Source organism: Amblyomma mixtum, chromosome 6 (genome assembly GCF_055824585.1).
Source record: "Amblyomma mixtum isolate Tamu chromosome 6, ASM5582458v1, whole genome shotgun sequence".
NCBI classification, from domain to species: Eukaryota; Metazoa; Arthropoda; class Arachnida; order Ixodida; family Ixodidae; genus Amblyomma; species Amblyomma mixtum.
In genome coordinates this window covers 26,528,014-26,549,129 of record NC_143017.1, presented here as the reverse complement: position 1 = coordinate 26,549,129, position 21,116 = coordinate 26,528,014, and the positions used below count along the sequence as shown (strand labels likewise).

The window sequence follows — 21,116 nt, the reverse complement described above, 5'->3', positions numbered from 1 at the left end:
ACAGCGCTGATGTTTCCTTTGAATTAAAACAAATTGATACACCTCCTTACGTTATATCAACCTTAATTTTTGGTTTATAATTTTTAAATTTTAAGATACACGCAAGTTTTTTTCAATGTGCATAAAAGCTTTCAAAGCTTTGAACTACTCGTTAAAACAGCCGACGTCTTGACGTGAAAACTGAAGTGCGAATATTTTCACGTCCTGGCGTGCGCTTATTTACCGAAGAACCGAAATATACCGAAGTTGAAGGGATATGGTCCAAATTTGAATTAATATATCTGTTGCAGCTTGTATTATTCAGAAACATGCCTTCTGTACTTTTGGCAGATTCTATTGCCGTCGAGCTTGGCGGTAAGTTTTGGTCGTCGTGCGCTTGCCTTTAGCAAAACGTGCGTAGTTTGCTGCTACACCGGCATCCGTTTTACTGCTCATCTAATCACAGCAGCTACTTTTCCGAAACGGCATTTTGATTTCCTTTCAGCCAACCAGCCATGGCCAGAAGACGCGAAAGTATTGCAGTCCTTCGAAAGTAAGGTGCCACTTGTCTCAAACATCCATTTCGTTCCCGGATTCTGTTTGCAAGGTCATGCCTTCCTTCATCTCCCCGATGTGTCCTTCTGTGTCTCTACGCGGAAAAAGAATCTCAGGTTCTTCTGCCGGAGAGTGCAAGTTCTCTAGGCGTCCAAACATTCCTCCGAATGGCCGGCCTCGACCACGAAGTGGAGATGCGACCCAACGTCGAGAGCATTTCGCCTTCAGGTGATTAAAGCGACCTTAAGTACGGCTGCAGTGCTTGCGTGTGCGTGCAGAAACCCATCGTTTGTTTCTTCGTAGTCTATCACCGCAGCGTGCTCTTCTCCTTTTCTAGGTAACGTGCCAGTATTGAAGTGTGGGCCGTTCGTCATTGCCGAGATGGACCCCATCGTCGCCTTTGTTAATACAAAGGTGAGGAGAGGAGACGCTTATATGAAGTGCCAATACCTTCTATTGCCCTCACTATTGCATTCATTTTGTATTAAATAAGAAAAGCGCGAATGCCGCTTATGAATGTAGATATAACGCTTCTTGTTTTACAAGGGCGCTAGCTTTGCTACCAAAAATTAACTGGCCCAGCCTCTGACAAAAGTTGCAATGTGTGCCACAATGTGTGCCAAAGATGAACCTGAATCTGAAAAACAAATGGTAGGATATCTAGAAACACATAATTGTTTTTTTCTGAACCAGATGCTTCGGCCTGTTCATTCAAATGATGGCTCACAGCCTCATGATTTCTATTGCACATGCATTTGTCAGTATGATGACCTGTCAAAATTATTGTTTTTTTTTTAAGAAACAACATAGTTGTTCAACTTGTAGATTAGATTATGTGGTAGCTCCACTTCTCTAACATTAAAACAATGGTAAAACCGTTTTGCCTGCGAGCCTGCTTGCACTGTGCATTTAGGCAACGTGCTAGTTAGCCAACTAGTCACCGAGACCTTGCTCCCTGTATACATGGCTGATTCGCTTACTTGTCAGCCTTGCGTCGTCGCGCATACTGTTCCTTTCTTTGTCAATTATTCTGTCCAAATACAAGGCACAGTCTAGCCCCTAAGCAGTTTTTCCTCCTTCGTATTGCGTACAAGTGCATCCAAGTGCAACATAACAGTACCTGGATGACTTTTGTCATTGTTTGCATTCTTCAGGTCCTGTCACACATATCTCTTGCACTCCTTTTGACAGCTTCGCCTTTGTTGAGTTATCTGTGAAACATATTTTGATGCATTTCGTTCATTCACACTGAAGGTGATGGGCAGTTAGGGACCATTTTCTCCCCTGCAGATGTGGACAAATGCCTAGTAATAAATTCACATAACATACGTGCAGTCAGCAGTAGGGAAAACTGTGTTCACTCTAAGAGAGCATAGTGTTAAAAATGACTGCTGCCATGATCCTGGCTTGCTCTGGGGGCAGATGTACTCAAACATCTTCACCATGTGGTCAGAGTTACATTTGAGGCAATTTTAACGATGCTGTTTCCTCCTTACATAAATGTTTCAACAGCCTTGAAAGCTTCATCCCTTGGCTGACTGAAAAAGCAATGTGCGTCCAGTCAGGTGTTTTGTCTATACATTTCGCATGACATCTAAATCAGTGTTGTCATTTGGCCTGTGGCTGCTTGTATTTTATAGCGTCAGTTGTTGTGCTGTCTTAATTATCAGTTTGTTGTTGTGTCTATTTGTGTTTGATGGCAAAGAAATTTGACCTATGATCTCACAGACATTAGGTAGAGCAGCTGTAGATGCAGCTAATTCACCTGTCCACTTTGTTCGATCCCAGCCACGGCAGTTGAATTTCGATGGAGGCGAAATTCTAGAGGCCCGTGTACTGTGCGATGTCAGTGCACGTTAAAGAACCCCAGGTGGCCGAAACTTCTGGAGCCCTCCACTGCGGCGCCCCTCATAACCTGAATCGCTTTGGGACGTTAAACCCCATAAACCTAAACCTAAACCTAAACCAACTTGCTTATGGGCCAGCTTTATGTTAGGTGTGCTTATGTCACGGGATGTTGGGATTAGGGAATTGGAAAAATGAAGTTTGTGTATTGTGGGGGGGCTCTGGTAGAGATGTTGACATCATCTGGCTTTGTATATGTTGTCTGGGGCACTGTGAAGTTTTTATGCCAGCCTTCTGAAAGAGAGTAAACTATGTAACCGAATGGAGTGCTTCTTGAAAACCTGTGCATTGCAGACCCCTTGACTGACGCACACGTGGTTAAGGGACAAACTTTGGTATCTTTTCATAGCATATAAAAGTGTGTGAAAAAAATTATCTGCATGGCCAGCATCATAAGTATGAATTTGTTGCATTTGCGGTGGCAATGGATTTGTTATGAGTGCCTTGTACCTCACTCAAGATCAGCGGTGAATGAGAAGGGTTGTCTAGCATGCAAGGAGCAGATGTGCTGGTGTCAGTTTTAGTTGATGATGTCAGAGGTGCAAACCTGATTCAACATCGACCCTGTTTCCTGTTTTCGGTTTGATCTGCATCAATTTGTAGACCGTGGGTGATGTAAATAAAGCTTTGCAAATTGCAGGAAGATTCTGGGTACTTTTTCAGATGGTAAGGCATGCTCTAAGTGAAGCATCCCCAACAGATAACTCTCTGCTGATGATGGGAGGTTGGTTTTGTGGTTAAATTTCTCAATAAATTTATGTTGGCATAGATCTTAGATAATACTTTGGTGTCTGTGGGCACAGCTGCTGCGGTGGTGAAGTGGTTAATGGTGCTGGGCTACTGACCCAAAAAGTGTGGGTTCGATCCTGGCCGCGGTAGTCGCATTTTGTTTGGGACGAAACATTAGAGGCCTGTGTGCTGTGCATTGTCAATGCATGTTAAGGAACCCCAAGCGATCGAAATTATCCGGCACTCTCCACAGCGGCGTCCTTCATAGCCTGTATCGTTTTGGGATGCTAAACCCCATAAAACCGAAAACCAAAGCATCTGTGGTCATAGAGACACTATGAACTCTTCAAAGACCACGAGAAATCTGGGGATTCATTTTAAGTGCTTCTCTTTTGAATTCATTTTTTGGGGAATACTGATGTGTCAAAGTGTATCAAGACACTGTGTGCTTTAAAAAAAAAAACCACATGCCTTCTGTGCAGCTTCAGTATGTAGTCACATTTATACTGAAAGTTACTGCGCTGATGGACTGCTTCAGCGAGAGTGTTCTATTAGGCCAGAACGAAATGAGAACATCACCTGTGGACGAAACACAATATTGTATATTTGAAAGTCAGGGCAATGCTTTCTTTTTGCTGTGCTGGCAGGTTTCAGCTCTCACCTAAAAGCTGAATTTTAGAGTTAAATTTTCAAGTTATGGTCTGTGGAATCTGCTTTGTTGTTCTATACAGTCTGACTCTATATGTGGCACCTACACAAGTGCAGCCTATACCGGCATATATGTGATACTTTTTTTTTATAATTTCAGCTATAGTACACAACTACTGCGATACATATTTTTTGGTTGCAAAGGAGTGTCTTGATGCACAGACAAGACACTTGTCAGCCAAGACTTGTCAGGCGATGCATATGTCTGTTCGCGTTTCAGTTTGACTCAATAGTGCATTAAGCGGCACTTGTTATCTGCACCTCACTCATGGATGTTTGCAGTTGTGCTGCTGTTGCACAAAACTTGCTTCTTCTTTCTTTTTATTTTTGAAGGGCATACAACTGACCCAGAACCTGACTGTTCAACAGAAGGCAGACATAAGGGCCTACATGTCATTAATCAACACAGTATTGGTCAATGCTGAGGTATGTTTTGTTGAATCTTGTGGAAAGTGCAGTTTGTTACAAATGTTGAGCCCCTAGTGTTATCTGTTTGGAATATAGGAAAGGCCTAGCGAAGGGCTATGGCAGGAGCAGCAAAATAGAATGAATTACTGCATATGAGAGAGTGCATGTATCTTGTAGTGGAACAAATTTAGCAGATTGCATTTTTTTCTTATATGCCTATCGAAGGGCTATGGTAGGAGCAGCAAAATAGAATGAATTACTGCATGTGAGAGAGTGCATGTAGCTTGTAGTTGAACAAATTAAGCAGATTGCATTTTTTTCTTATGGTCTTTTACTGTAAGAAACAGCTGGATGCCTATACATTCCTGTGTTCAAATTCACTTACAGGGGCACTGAGACGCATTTTTCGCTGCTGACTATTCTAGTTCAAAGGATTCCTCATGCATTGCAGAGATCAGTGTAAAAGAATTATAGGAATTGGAGAATGGGAATAAAAGTTATTCTAGTTAAAAAATTTGAAATATAAAGATAAGATGAAATCACATTTCACTTGACCTGAGCCAGGGTTGCATGCCTCTGATTGTAAACGCTCCTTGTGAATATGCAGCGGAAACTTGCAGGTCATTGCTACCTGCAAGAGCAGTTTGCAGCCACATATATTCACAGTGTGGTCATTCCACATGCATGTGCCCCTGACTGGGATGATATGACTAAAGGGCAGGACCACAGCAGGGCTCCCTGATGCCTGCTTGTAATCCCATGGGTTTTGAAAAGCTTACCAGTTCCACTCCCATCACCCCACCCCACTCTCAGTTTCCCCATTTTTTTTTTTTTTTTCCCACGGTCTCTTTTCTTTTCTGCCCATAGCATCCATTCACCATTCCTGCATGGTGTCTGCAGCTCACTCCTCTCAGAGGTTGTTTGAAGTGTGAAAGGGAAAATGTCGCCCTTGGTGTTATTCTTTTCAGTTTTCATTAGCTTGTAGAGCTCCTTTTCGGTTTGTTTCATATGCGAAATGCTTACAGTATGCAGACACATTATTTAATTAATCTATTTAATTAATCAATTAATTTAATTTAGAGCACGATACATTCTAAACATAAAAGAAGGTGCATATTACGTCCTTTAAAACAGAGAGCAGATAAATTTAAAAAAAAGATTAAGAGAGTCTTGATTTACACAACACTTCTTAGTAAATGCGAAAAGCATTTACAAACCTGTAGCCTGTTTTTTTGTCACGCTAGGCTTTACACAAGCAAGCAACATGGGGACAACATATAAACAATGATAAAAGGGAACCTACTGAAGCTGTCATCGTGAAACTTTATACCTGATTGTTTGATGCTGTTTTAAGCCAGTCTGCCAAATTTCATCACTATAAGTCGAAAAATAGAAAACTTGCCTTCGATCTCCTCATCCTCCCTTAAGTATGAAAGAATTAATTTCAGACTGGTTGCCGACCCAATCAGAGAGGCAGTGCCCAGTCTGGTTGCCACCTCATATCCGGTGTCAAAAATTGCTGCCATGTTTCGGCACCATTGGTCCAAAACGAGTGTTTCTGCAACCGAATAAAATATTAAATGTTATGATTTCGGCGATCTAAGGCATCACCATGCGCCATATTCAGCATCTAAAGAATATACAACACGTGCTTGATATATGTCGGAGGCCCCTTAACGGTACAATGGCACCTTTTTGGGTGAAACTGTAAGGGCATGTTTCATGTGGTAAAGAAAAATGCAGATTTTTTTTGTGTGTGTGTGTGGTTGCAAACACCTGCCGTGTGGAAATGCTTGCCTGTTTGCTTCAGTGCTATTAAGATTTTTTGAAGTGTTGTAAAGACGAGTTTGTACTTGCCTCGCAATCCTTCATGGTGTCTGAAAAATCACTTCCAGCTTTACATCTGTTGGGCCAATGATGAGACTTATTATGAGGTAAGCCAAACAATTCCTTGAACCTTTCAGGACGCATGTTTCTTGTAGTGCTACCTTTCAAATACACATCTTCTCTATTATGTAAATGTTCATATTCTTGGTTAGTGCCTTCATTTGCTGTGTACACATGTATGTGGAAGTCATTTTGTGTCTGCTTCAGTTTCTGTGGGGATATAATGTACCGTGAATGGCTGGAGCTTATATTTTGAACCCTATGTGATAAACAGCATAGGACTACAGTCGAGCCCACTTATGACGACCACAGATATTACGAACGTTTGCAGTGCTACTGTGAAAATATGCATTAGGGCAATGAAATTCATCTCGGATACTACAAACAACTTTGGCTGCACAACTTTGTTATAGCGAATGAGGAGGCATTGTAAACTCGGCCCCACAGTTGAAAAGATCACGCTTCCAGCAAGAGAGGAGACTAAGAAGCGCCTCTCAGCCTTGCGACTCAGTCCCGAAAAGAAAATGAAAAGGCGCCGTCGAAACTGTGTAGCCGCCGGTCGAGCACTAGTCGATTGCCTACTGGTCATTCATTGCCTGCATTGTCCAGCAGGGAGGCATGATCTCACCTATGCTATTCACTGCCTGTTTACCGTATTCCGAGGCCTGAAATGGGAACAGTTGAGGATAAGAGTTAATGGAGAATACCTGAGTAATCTGCGATTCGCTGATGATATTGCCTTGCTAAGTCACTCAGGACAGGAACTGCAAAGCATGATTAATGAATTAGACAGGCAGAGCAGAACGGTAAGCCTTAAAATTAACACGCAGAAAACCGAAGCAATGTTCAACAGTCTCGCAAGGGAACAGCAGTTCGCAATTGGTTGCGAGGTGCTGTCAGTGCTAAGGGAATACATCTACTTAGGGCTGGTAGTGACCACAGATCCGGATTACGAGAGTGAAATAACTAAAATAAAAATCCGCTGTAGCGCATTTGGCAGGTTCTCTCAGGTAATGGATGGCAGTTTACCAGTGTCCCTCTAGAGGAAAGTTTATAACAGCTGTATTTTACCGGTACTCACCTATGGGGAAGACATGTGGAGGCTAACGAAAAGGGGTCAGCTTAAGGAAGGACAGCATAGCAAGCTATGGAAAGAAAAATGATAGGTGCAACGTTAAGAGACCGGAAGTGAGGAGAGTGGGTGAGAGCAACGCGGGTTAATGACATCCTAGTTGAAATCAAGAGGTAGGAGTGGGCTTGGGCAGGGCGTGTAATGCAAAGGCAAGATAACCGCTGGTCCTTAAGGGTAACGGGGTGGATTACAAGAGAAGGCAAACGTAGCAGGGGACGACAGAAAGTTAGGTGGGCGGATGAGATTAAGAAGTTTGCGGGGATAGGGTGGCGGCAACTGGCAAAGGATAGGGTTAATTGGAGAGACATGGGGGAGGCCTTCCTTTGCCCTGCAGTGGGCATAGTCAGGCTGATGATGATGATGACACCAGCTGGACAAAACATCTCAAGTGGAAGCAGAAGCTATACATGATTGTGCATCTAATACCAACAGCGATTTAAGAAGTTTGAATGCGTTGCTGGCCACGCTGCGATGTGCGCCGCTTGCCCAATCGGCTCCATCTTTTGAGCTGCTAATGTATGTACAGGCAGCTCCAGGTAGCAGACAGTGCATCTGATACATTCTGTGCGCACATGCGCTGCTTTTGTGGCTGCTTGGGCCCAGAAATGATAGATGACGCTGTCGAAAACAGACATGACCAGATGTATTTAGATTTCTAGTAATGCGTCGTTGATGCATAGCTAACCATTTGTTGACTCGGATGACTGCATTTGTGTGGAGACAATATCGCAGAGCCGGGCTCTGATGGAGCCGTTGTATGCAAAGTACAAGCACTGCCCGACCACTAGGAATCTGATTAATATGGCCGACCAGCCGTCAGCTGCTGTAAACGCTTGAAGCGCGGTTAGTTGTATCCCATCCCTAAAGCAGAATTTTGCCAGCAAGGGTCTCAGCAAGCAGAACATTACTGCCTTGCAGATCCTGGAAAACGCCGTGCAAGGGCATAGCCAGGGGATGTTTCAATGTCGGAACACCCCTCGAAAGACGTGTGGCACTCCTTTTATTTGCACACACAGTTCTCCCAATTAAACGTACCTTTTCACTTCAGCCTGCTTTTTCATCCTTTGCATTGTCCTCAAATGATCATAAACTATTGTGAAAATAAAAAGTGGATTTTTTTAAAGTGCACCTGCGTCCAGTTTTGACAAGGTTTTGACAAATGCCATTTGTTCGCAGTTGCTGACTTTGTTGTAGAACAGCAGAGCAGAGCACTTTGTTGTATATTATGTGAAAGTATTGTATATATCCTTGATTTTTCGTACGAGTGTCTTTTTTTTATGAGAGAATAAATGTTCTTTACGAATCAAGTCCTCAGAGTTCTGTGTGCACTTGTATTATGTAGATATTACAGCGAAGGAAACAGCTAGCCCTTTGGCTTTATTACAGCAGAAAGATGACTAAGACATTGTTTGGGTGCACGTTCTCTTTCTTTCTATTTTTTTACTTCCGGCGTATAACAACCCCTGAAAAATATTTCTCGCAACGCCACTGCTCCACATGTTCTGCTGTCAAGAATTAGATGCACATGAAGCAGCTTTTACAAAGATAATGCCACCTTTCACGGACATAGTCATTTTTGCACTAAAAGGGGGCGTCCGCTTACTATAAACATTGGATATAACAAACGCGATCCATGTGACTGTCAGGTTCATTATAAGGGGGCTCGACTGTATATTTAAAAACCAGGCATGCAAAATAAATGCGGAAAACTGCTTTTAAGATGGATGCTTTCTGCTTTCATGAATGCAACGGTGTTGCTTTGCAATGTATGTGTATTCGTTCACTTGTTTTGTGTGCGTCAACATTTTAAAAACACCCTCATATAAACAAAATTGTGAACATAACGACTTGTTATGAGAATGAGTCAAAAGAGGTACGGCCCGCCGCGGTGGCTCAGTGGTTACGGTGCTCGGCTGCTGACCCTAAAGACGCGGGTTCGATCCCGGCCGCGGCGGTTGAATTTCGATGGAGGCGAAATTCTAGAGGCCCGTGTACTGCGCGAGGTCAGTGCATGTTAAAGAACCCCAGGTGGTCGAAATTTCCAGAACCCTTCTCTACAGTGTCCCTCGTAGCCTGAGTCGCTTTGGGATGTTAAACCTCAATAAACCAGCAAACCAAACCAATCAAAAGAGGTGCAATACCATCTTGAAAAACATTGTAGGGTTATGACGCGGACATGTCAGGATCCAACAGGTATTTCACAATTAATCATCAGGAAGGGATAAGCTTTTTTTGTGTGTGCTGTCTAGATATATGCCTTGCAAAAATTGGGGTTTTGGAAGTTATCCTCTAACAGTACTATAATTCGGGACTGAAGGGACTAGGTGACTGGTTGCTCTTTTTGCCAGTGGCTTCATTGCTTACTGCAGAGTGCAAATTATTAAGGCGAAAGCCTTTAATGCCTCATACTGTCGTTAGCAGACACGTCGGCAGCCGTGTCGACAGACGCGTCGGCAGATTTGTCCGCCTTTCGGCGTCACTGCTTAAAAAGAAACTGTGCTGAGGGTGGGAATCGAACCAGGGCCTTTGGCGCTACCACTCCGCCACGAAGGCTCAAGGTTCGAGCATGAATAAAAGTGCATGTAGTCAATGCATGGGTTTCATAAATAAAATAAAAGGAATAAAGTCAAGGAAAGGAAAAATAAAAATAAGAAAATAGACAAAAATAAAAACAAAATAAAAATAAGATGAAAATAAAAATAAAAAGTAGCAGACATAAATAATAAAGATATGAAAAATAAAGTAAATAAAAACAAACAGTGGGCCAGGAAACGCTTTCCCCTTGCAGCACTTTAAAGAGCCAAAGTGCCCCCTTCACTCCACTTCCTGTGCGGTTCAGGTGTCCACCGAGATGACAGAGAATTACTGGGCCATTTCCTTTCCTCAAAAAGCGTTGCGTTCAAAGGGCAACGTTGACCCGCTGAATGGGTGGTGGTGTTCCGTGGACTCCCTGGGAGCCTACTCCCTGGGAGCGCTACAACACGCTGTCGTGTTCCACTCCTAAAGGCAAAGATTAAGCGTCATTAATTGGCAGTTAATTAATGCACCAACAGAATGTGAAGTGAAGAGTCGCGTAGCAGAATGCAGCACTCAGGCTTTCGCCTTTCCCCACTTTAGCCGCTAAAGTTCCTTGTAAATTATTTTTCTCTCTACCTGCCCTAAACCAGAGCACTGTTGCTGCTCCGACTGTACCAGTTTTATGGGGTAGGTTACCTCGTTATGAGACAGAGATATTGCATGCATCTTTTTGAGCCAAAGAAACCAAGTTTGCAGTCGTCTGAGGTCTTGGAAGCTGTGCTGGCTACATAAGTGTCGGTGTTATTATTTCAAATGTTGAGTCTGGTGCAGTGTCCTGGTCTCATGCAAAAAAACCTCCCTTGGAGCTTCACTCCGTGGCTGCAGTTATTTGTCGCTTCTGGTCATCTGATCCTTCAGTTCTCCCAGTCCTGTGTTTCTTTGACTTGCACACACAGGTCACAAAACCCCGGTATGGCTCTGTCTACCCGTGGCCTCTCAACCACATTCTGTGCTTCCGAAAAAGACGGCAGATTCTCGCCAAGCTCTCCGTTTCCGAGTGGAGTGAGAAGTCACTGGAAGAGGTAGGCATGGCATTATTCACGTGTGTATTTAATACCCGTGCCACACAGCCAGATTTAATGCCATTAAGTGCTTACTGCCTTAAGTTTTAATGGCATCTGTGCGGTGCCACACGCATAAATTTAATGGCATTAGCCTTACTGCCATTCGCGATCTACTGAGTTCGCCACAACTCATTCGCCCGTGCAATGCGTACTCTTGTTTCCATTCCACACGCAGAAAAGCATGAGCAACAGCTTCCTAACCAGTAGCAAATGGTTAATTCGTAACTTTGTCAGATGAAGCTCTATATATGCCGAGTTTTCGATGCGAAGAGCGCCATTTTAACCAGCCTTTTTGACGGGTACTCTCGACTCGTGTGCCGACATGCGAGTTTATGGCTACTTTTTCGACTTGTAAAGCAAGAACAGCCATATTTTATGAAAAATCATTTTTACATTACATTTGAACAACATTCCCGATATATTGTGCTCATTAGCACTGTTTATATTCAGATGAAACTTCTGACTGTCTTGCAAGCGTTATTGTCATCCTCACTTCCGATAATGGCATTAACAAACTTAAAGGTGCACTGAAGAGGAATCTGAACTTGTCTTTTTGCCACGGGAACTCGATCTACACGTTCCTAGCATTCTTAGAAACTGCGACTTATTGCCCTGTGTGGCCAATGTCCCAAATTAAATCGAATTAACGTCCGCCTGCCGCCCTTTTTTTTTAATTCTGCCTCGTACGGTGGGCGGAGTCGACCAACGCGCGGAGTGCCTTTCACCCAGTCCCGTGGCGGCTTGCCGCTCTGCCATCGGCGGAGTAATACGTAGTAGTCCGTAGTAGCAAATAGTCCATGCGTATTTTTATTTCTGCGGGCTTATTTTGCAGCTGTATTATCTGCGAATGAAACTATTTATTCATGGAAACCTAAAAAACAAAGCGAAAGCAAAGCCTCCACGGAGCTGGCTAAAAGGAACTTCACGCGTTGGTCGACTCCGCCCAGTGTACGAGGCAGAATTAAAAAAAAAGGGCGGGAGCCGGACGTTAATTCGATTTAATTAGGGAAATCGGCCATACAGGGCAATAAGTTGCAGTTTCTAAGAATGCTAGGAACGTGTAGATCGAGTTCCCGCGGCAAAAAGACAAGTTCAGAATCCTCTTCAGTGCACCTTTAAGGCCTTAAGCATTTACTGCCATTTCTTGTGCGCATGTGGCACGGGTATAATTTGTGCGTGGCACGCCTACCCATGCTGTGATAAAATTCATTGCAGAAGCATTGTCTCTCTCATCTCAGTGGTGTCATGCTCTGACAGCAGGGATGTTTGTGTTGAAAGTTGTGTCTGCAGTGTGGTAACTTCAGGGCTGTTGTAGACAGTGATAGTACTTGTGCTGAACAACAAAATTTTGTGCTCAGAGTTATGTTTGCTGTGGTGTACTGTTTTGAAAGAGATCTTTTTGAGTTATGCTTGCTGTGGTGTACTGTTTTGAAAGAGATCTTTTTGAGTTATGTTTGCTGTGGTGTACTGTTTTGAAAGAGATCTTTTTGAGTTATGTTTGCTGTGGTGTACTGTTTTGAAAGAGATCTTTTTGGGTTATGCTTGCTGTGGTGTACTGTTTTGAAAGAGATATTTTTTTCGAATCATTAAAGATTTACTTTTAATATTCTAGGGCTGCTGTGCAGCTTGTGGCGATGTAGCTATTGTAGATATACTCACATAATGATTTTTTTTTTTTGCCAAAAATTGGCTCTAATTTAAAAGGTGTGTTTAGAGATGCACAGTTGTGACATGGGGAGCATGTCTCGAGACATGTCACTTTCTTAGAGATTGGGGAACACATCCAAATATGCTTCTTAGGTGGCACAGTTTGCTGCTACAACCTGTCAACGATTTTCATTGTTCTACAAAGGGTTTCTTTTAGTTGATTGCCGGGTACATTATTTGAGATCACCATTGTTCTAATCTGTCAAGTTTATTTTCACGTTCTTGTCTCGAATATTGTTTAGTAGTGAGATTCCCACTGCTTTCATTATGCTGCTGCCATGCAAAATGGTCTCTTGGGCCTCGTCAAGCTTTTTGTTTAGCTTTTGGCTCAAGAGAGGATCCAATTCTTTCTGGAAAATAAAGTTGTATATTATTGTATCAGACATAATAGTAAGCATGTCTAGTGCTTGTTGCACTAGATAGAGGCAGAAAACTTAAAGCTGCAGCTACTTGTGTTTGACGCTGAACACAGTCATGCTATGATAGTGTGTTCTTACCTCATAGTGGCACTGGGAAATCTCATGCTTTTCAAACAGGCGTGGTGTAAAATGTGAAAGTGAGAGAGGACTGTTTTCTACAAAGGGAATACTGCAGTCATCAGAGTTAACATTTGATAATGTGGGTTCAAAAAGTGTTTGCACACTATGAATGTCTGCCTCTGACATTTCATGACCTCTGTGAGAAGAAACTGTTTGCATGTGGGATTTCGTTAACAACAACAAAAAAAAGTCGTACAGCTCAGTTTAAGGGGGGAAGCTGGTCTTAGAAAAAAAAAATTTTGTTAATAAAGTCACAGTAATGGAATCTTCAAGAAGCATGTATTTCTGCGTGCCGATTTCAAATATGTTATTGAATTTTATTTAAGATAAGTCCTTGTGCACTTATATAATATCTTATGTTACTTTTTTCCGAGAGCTTTCAATAAATTTTCTGCAGGAAACTTGCTAGGACATTTTGCTGCAGGAAACTTGCCATTGGCTTGTCTTGACATCAAACTATGCATTAAGGGCAAAATTATTATCCTGCCTATCATAGAAGTTGAGTTACAGGGTTTTGAATTAGCCACTCCACAAACGGGAAGAAACTGGTGATTTCAAAATCCAGAACTCACCTTCTATAACAGGCAGGATCAAGGGCGTCCGCAGAATTTTTTTCAGGGGGGGGCCCATTGGTTGTTGGCGCCGGAGGGGGGGGGGGGTATATTCGTAGCGAAAAGGCACTATTTGCGGAGTAAATTTATTTATTTATATATAAATAAAAAATAAGTAAAATACACACATGAAAGAAAATTACAAGCAGCAAATTAAAGCGCGGATTGTAGAGATACATTGGAGTTTATCAACAAAGAAACAATTAAAATTAATAAAAATGCAAAAAGATACTATCAATACTCGAAGTGCTCAGTCTTACTGCATACGGGTTCTCGACTCACCCGAATTGATGACCACCACACAGCGCAATATGTTCACAAACACGCAACTACAGTCACTCAGTCAGTCTTCCTTGAACAGCAACTGTAGGCGCCTCGGATTTTTCTGGGCGAATTGCGTAGTTACACGGGTGATAAATTCATTTCTGTGCTCTTCATTATACGCTCTCAGTGCACAGTCATCATATATATTGATTGGAAAAATGGTTGAACGAGTACGTTGAAAACAAAAGATGACTATATACAACGCAAACTTATTTACAAGATAAATGCACGCTCGCAGCTTCATACACCTCGCTCCATCTTGCTTGCGCATCCGCACAGTCGAGCAACCGCACACACACTGCTCGCCGCTCGTCGTTTTCTCGTCCGCTGTCTTGGTTGTTCTCACCTTCGTTGACAACCCGCCACTAAAAACACCGAAGCACAAACACAGAGGCGCGCACATGTGCAAGGGCTTACTTGCCACAATATCCACGAATGCGCACTTTTGGGGTGTAAGGAACGCCGCGCGACTTCCGAGGGGAAGGGACACCCGCAACTAATTCGGTCGGAAAATTTGTTTTTGTGCTTTTATGGGGTTCAGAGCCCCAAAACGACTCAGGCTATAAGGGACGGAGTAGTACAGAGTTTCGGATAATGTCGACCACCTGGGTCTCTTTACCATGCACTGACACGCACAGTACATGGGCGCTGTTGTGATTTGAGGCCCAGCCAGAGGTGACAGGCGAGCCAGGCAGGCGCCATCGGGCTGCGTTGACCAAAGGCGCTGGTTTTCGGAGAAGACGCAAGGAACGCTGGTGTGGGGGCGCCTCTGGAGACTGCGTCGCCGTGAACAAAAGCAGCTAATCCCCTTTGCCGAAGGTTCTGAAAGCGGCGCTTCTACCGCACTGAGCTCTCCCGTGGATCGGAGGAGACAGCGAGCGGCGGCAGCGCCAACTCGTCGCCCGCTTGCCCCTGAGCAGCCCGACAAAGCGGGGGTGGACACGGCTGATTTGTCCTTCCCCCCTCAAGAATTCATCGGTGGCCGGCGTACGAACGTATCCTGATTCTAGCGAGCGACCTGTGCCCTCTTAGCGCGCGAGCGGCGCGAACTTGATTACTTTTGTATTTTGTAAATAGTGTACAAAGCTCTCCCCTGTCCTTTCTCGCTGTCGCTCCCCTCTATACTTCTCCTCACTATCCTCTCCCTTTCCCTTTCGTTTCCGCCGGCTGCAGCTCGGGTGCTTAAGATATTAGATAGCAATTGCCGCGGCCGGCAACACTCTTTTGCCTCACTTTTTATTTTTTTTTTAAATAAACCACTACCACCACCACCACCTGTGCCCTGTGCACTGTCTGCCTCCGTGTCGCTATCTCTCTAGAGATCAAAGAAACAGACACCCATCTCAAGACGGCTCGAAACACATGCTCGCCGGTGCCGCTGCATGTCTGCAACAGGTCGTCCTTCAGCAGAGCTGGCGGTGGCGTGGTTTGAAAACGGCGGAACGACGCGCGCCCGGACGCGGCATTTCGCAGATGTGACCAAGCGTCGAGGCGGGGCTGCTTTTACCCTTTTGGCTGAGCGCACCACCGCCCCTGGCGTGCGGCCATCACTCACGGTTCGAGTGAGTGATTTTCCAGGGGGGTGCAGCCGCCCCCCCTTGCCCCCCCCCTCCGGACGCCCATGGGCAGGATGATAACTTTACCCTTATTGCATAGCTTGATGTCAAGAGAAACCAACGGCATGCAATCTAACAAGTTCCCTGCAGTAGAATTTCTTTCAAACTCTCGGCAAAAGTTACCTAACATATTGCATACGTGCACAAGTATTTGTTGTGGATAAAATTAAATGACATATTTGGAATCAGCACGCAAAAATGCATGTTCCCTGGAGATTTCATAGTTGTGACTTTATTAATAAAAATTTATTTCTAAGACCCTCTTCCCCCTTAGGCACAAGTGTAGAATTGGGGAGCAGCTGGACGTTCATGATACAGACAAGTGAACCCTGAGGTTGCTGTTTGCGGCCCACGACTGCCGCTTTTCAGCTAAAACAGTGTAACCTCTGCAAGTCCCAAGTGTGAATTTGCAAGTCATGGAGGTTACATGACTGTCCCGGTTGCAAAGCAAAAGTTGCCAGGCTGGCCGCACGTACATTGCCCGATTTTCCAGCCTTCTGAGCCTCAGATGCAAACTGCCAAGCATGCTTTCTGGCGATACTACATTTCGACATGCACAGGCGTCGACTACTTGCGTGGTTTCAATCTTCTCTTGAGGCGTTTTGGTGCGAAAATTACTGAAGGTGGACGACATTTTCAAATCACTACATCGTGACACACCGCCTAGTTTGACCGCTATGGCCGCAACCAATCACTCGGAATGTGACGCGGAGGGCACCATAAAATCGAGACAGAGACGAGCAGCTAACATCACCGAAAGCTGCACTTCATTCCGTGCACGTCGCGGTTCTGTGCACGACTGCATGATTTCAGATGTAAGAGTGCCAGAGTGGCTGGAGTCGCTGTGACATGCATGATTTTCTCGATCTCACTGCTGATTGCATCATCTGTTGTTCAACAACTAAAGCTACTGCAGCCTTTGAGATAGGTGAAGCAAAGTACAGGTGGTACAGATCTCGGAGTAGTTTCATTTTTGGAGTGGCAGGAACCCTGCGAGGCGCCTGCTTTTCTGTCTGTATCTCACCACTGGTTGTGTCGTTCATCGTGCGATAACAAAAGCTAACACAGCAAGCTACTGAAGTCCTTGAGATCAGCGTAGCAGTTTACAAGCAACGGCTGGCTACAAACCTCTGAGTTCATGCATAAGTGTCTGACCTGTGCTGCCGCTAACTCTGAGAGTCCCCCATCCCCATTTATATGGCCTCGCACCAACTTTGCACTCTCCACATCTCTCCACATTGCCGCGGCGCATAGTTGTAATTATCAGTGGCGCAGCCCATTCACATTCAAATTATTGGGCTATATTTTTCGTAGACTCCCATTGTGCCTGGATGGAGCAAGTCGTACGGTTTGAATTATCCAGAAATGCGAATTGATGAGGTTTGAATTCACGAACATTCACTGTACTGACACCATCAGAAGAATATTCCTTGCTTTACTGCAGTTGTTCAGGCATTTTTCAGTCGTACTGTCAGCAGCCTGTTTGGCTCTCTTTGTTTCCTTTGTGCAGGTGTTTGAAGAAGTCCAGTCCTGCTGTGCAGCTCTGTCTGAGCGTCTCGGGCAAAACAATTATTTCTTCGGCGACAAGTGAGTGACTTGCACAAAAGGGGTGTGTTTGGGTGTTGTCCTTGAGGCTTGCTGCTTTTACTAACCTACTTCAAAGGCCTTGAGGGTATATTACATAAGGGGCGTTGTCACATAATCCTAAAGGGACGCTGGAGACTAATTGTAATCAATCTGTGTCAGTAGATTACCGCGTTTTGACAGCCGAGGCTGCTTTCAGTTAATGTGGAGCTTTTGTCACCTAGGACAGGCCAAAAAATGAAATGCAGGCATTGTTGGCACTGGTTGTTTTCATAAGCGAATTACAAGCAAACTGTAATGACATCAGGACAGCTTTTTTATGGGAATTTCCGAGACTGGGCCACACTGCCATCCGCTTCAGAATGGTGGTCATGGAGTCCTTTTCGTTGTTGATGGCACAGGTTTCTGCCAAAAGGTAGAGGAAAAATGTTCCTTTCTGAAATCCACTTGTCTCAGCAGTAAATCAAACAAACGTCAACATAGCCACACAGAGCCAGAGAATCAATTTTTGACAAAAATTGGTGCACCGCAGGCAAGAAAGAGATACATGCTGTGGTGACACGGCGCAAAATCAGTTGTGCTAAGTGCGGTGCAGGTTTGCTGGTAATAAAACAAAATTTCTGGTGAAGAACTTAAAGACGGTAATAGTAATGAAAAAAGAGTCTTCAATAATAAAAAAAAAATCTGACATGACTGCCTGACACTCCTTTATGAGCCTTTAGAAAACAGCATAGAATGGGAGACACGCGTGGTTAGACGCAAACAAAGTGTGCACACATTTAGAGCAGAATAAGAAAGCGTTCCCACACTTGCATGGAGTGTGCTGTTATGAAAGTTGTTTCTTTTGCTGTTTCAGTGATAGAAAAAAATGTACGCAGATTTAAGTCTGAGTAAGGTTAAGAGATTTACTGATTCATTTCAGTTTGAACTTCATTGCCACCTTTCGTGCACAACAGATTGGTCATATTATACTGATCATGTTGTACGTGTTGGCTGGCAGCGAAGTGTTGCTAATCTATCAGCTTGAAACCGAGGATAACATTATTTAACAAGGCAAGAGCGGGGTCTAGTTTGTGCTTCATAGTGGAGATATGTAACTCTGTAACATCACTCAGATGCTTAGAATAAGCAATTTGGCAGTAAATCTTAATAGTTTTTTGCTAACTAAATTCTAGTAATGGGTGAGCATAAATGAGAGTAATGTTGACTGAAATGGTGGCTTTTTGTGTGTTTGCCTCAGTTTTGAGGCAGCTTCATCATGTCGGTGCAAGATGCACGGAGGCGAGGTGAACTCAACACTGAGCCAATCTCAGTTCTTGAAGCTTATCTCATCTATGGTAGAGCTGGTTCCCGGGGCATATCTGTTACTTACTACTACTTTCTACGCCTTATCAGGATAATTCCTAATAGTTTCAACACCTAGCTAGTACAACCAATAACGTTTATTGGTATTGGCTCATCCACAGCAGCCATATGCATTGCATGAATGTACAATTTTTGTAAAAAGTTTGTAGTCCAGGGAATTTGCTTCTAAGCCATGTAATGGGGCTCTTGTAGCATTCGTGGAAGTTCTGCCCTTTGGAAGGTGTAGGACCAAAAATCTTCTTGCCTTCAGTAGATGGTGATCACAGTGGATGCATTACAAGCCACATGGTATGCTCAGAAGCAAACACCCTGGGCTACGAACTTTTGACAAAGAGGGTACAGATCATTTATGCACCTTGGTTTGGTTTATGGGGTTTAACGTCCCAAAGCGACTAAGGCTATGAGGGACGCCGTAGTGGAGGGCTCCGGAAATTTCGACCACCTGGGGTTCTTTAACACCAGGTGGTCGAAATTTCCGGAGCCCTCCACTACGGCGTCCCTTGAAAGAGTCGAAGTCAGCATGGGAATAATGTGTGCCATTTTCTTCGCCAAGCATCATGGCTCACCATAGGCTGATATGGTTCCAGCTGTAATAGCATCTGTGCAGTTGTTGCTGTGCTCTAAATATCATTTATGTTTGTGAGGACCGTAGTTGCTGTTTTGCTGAATTGTTGTTTTGTATGTTTCCATGGTTTCCTTATCAAACACCTTGCAACTACAAACATCTAGACTAGTGCGAAGGCACTACACCAGACGTACCAACCACGAGCAAGAATCTTGTCTTCTCTTGTGTGCCTTGTCTTGGTTGCAAGAGATTGCTCGGGCAGGGCAACATGGGTCGCACAATCCCTACTGGTGGTCTTGTGAGGACTCACCACGATCTAAGAATGTTAAGTAGAGAATGAGCAATAGTACTACATATATGGGCATAAACTCTCTAAATCTGTCGCATCATACCCTTAAGGCGGAGTTTAGGTGTCTCCTCCAATTGAAGAATGAACACATGCTTGAACACATGAAAACGGGCATACCTGTGAGGAAGGATGTACACAAAGGCCTAGTCGTGTTAGAGAATTTTAATAAGGCTAAAAGGAAGCATCCACACTTTCTGCGACACATGAGTGAACTATTTAACCTTCATTTGATCAGTCCGGATGCAGAGCCTATGACCCAGTATGGCACACGGTCAGATTTGGTGTTTGCAGATTCTAACTGCACACATACGCCATGGCGAACTACTATACTGACCACAAAACTGTCTTGTCAACTTGAAGGTGCCTGAGTGTTTAAACAGTGATTAACCGATATATAAACTGTCTTGGTAATTAATGTTAAACACAACATAAACACCAGTTAAACATTGTGCTAAACCAGTGCTTTTCCGTGGTGTAATCTTTTTAACCAACTTAAACCTGGCTAATTTTTGAACCAGGACTTAATTCTGGGGGTCCGTCGTGGTGGCTCAGTGGTTATGGTGCTCGGCTGCTGCCCCGAAAGACGCGGGTTCGATCCCGGCCGCGGCGGTCGAATTTCTATGGAGGCAAAATTCTAGAGGCCCGTGTACTGTGCGATGTCAGTGCACGTTAAAGAACACCAAGTGATTGAAATTTCCGGAACCCTTCACTACGGCGTCTCTCATAGCCTGAGTCGCTTTGGGACATTAAACCCCATAAACGAAACCAAACCTTAATTCTGGTAATATTTGTGTTATTTCTCCAATAAATCATTGAACTTAAAGTGTGATATTTACTACTTTGCAGTTGTTACGCTCTGTTTATGTGACCAATTTGGACATTGGCTTATGTGACTATGTGCTATGTAGCATTGAATACTTGCACAACGATGCCAAGGCAATTTGACCGCATTTTATATCTGTCTTGTTGCAGGCCAACTGAACTGGATGCTCTGACTTTTGGCCACCTCTACTGCCTGATGACGACTGACCTTTTGGATGGGCGGCTGGGCCAGATTGTCAGTGGGTTTAGCAACCTCGTCGACTTGTGTCATCGAGTTGAATCTCAGTACTTCGCAGATTCCTAGCATGTGTTTTGATGTAGGTGGCACCCTGTGATTGTGTAGACCATGTGGCTAGAGTTTTAGTCAATGTCATTAAAATATTACTAAGAGCATTGCAAGGCTGCTGTACCTGTTTTACCATTATGTTGTGTTAGTGTTCTTTCTGAGGAAAGTGCAGTGTATGGCTGTCATGCTACACCTTGTAATGCACTGCGGGCCTTCTTGCCTTTCCTTTCGTAAGTTGTCTCTCCAGAAAAGTCAAAGTCAGTGGGGTGGAAATGTCAGATAAACAGAAATGCATGGGCAGCTTCAACTTTTTCTTTCGATGGTTTTCATATTCGTGCCTAAAGCATTGCACGAGCAAAACTAAACTGACGGCATACACATCACTTATGCGTCCAGTGCTCGAA

At 43.9% G+C, this 21,116-nt stretch overlaps 1 protein-coding gene across 1 annotated transcript; it reads left to right on the top strand.

The window, feature by feature from the left end:
• Positions 1-168: 168 nt before the first annotated feature.
• On the top strand, positions 169-20,819 carry LOC149338458 (metaxin-2-like). Its single transcript, XM_089547701.1, has 9 exons — positions 169-354; positions 485-532; positions 643-762; positions 872-948; positions 4,210-4,302; positions 6,180-6,218; positions 10,777-10,902; positions 17,252-17,328; positions 20,577-20,819. Exons 1-9 carry the CDS (start codon positions 309-311, stop codon positions 20,728-20,730), a joined length of 780 nt encoding a protein of 259 aa, XP_089403827.1. The 5' UTR covers positions 169-308; the 3' UTR covers positions 20,731-20,819.
• Positions 20,820-21,116: the final 297 nt, after the last annotated feature.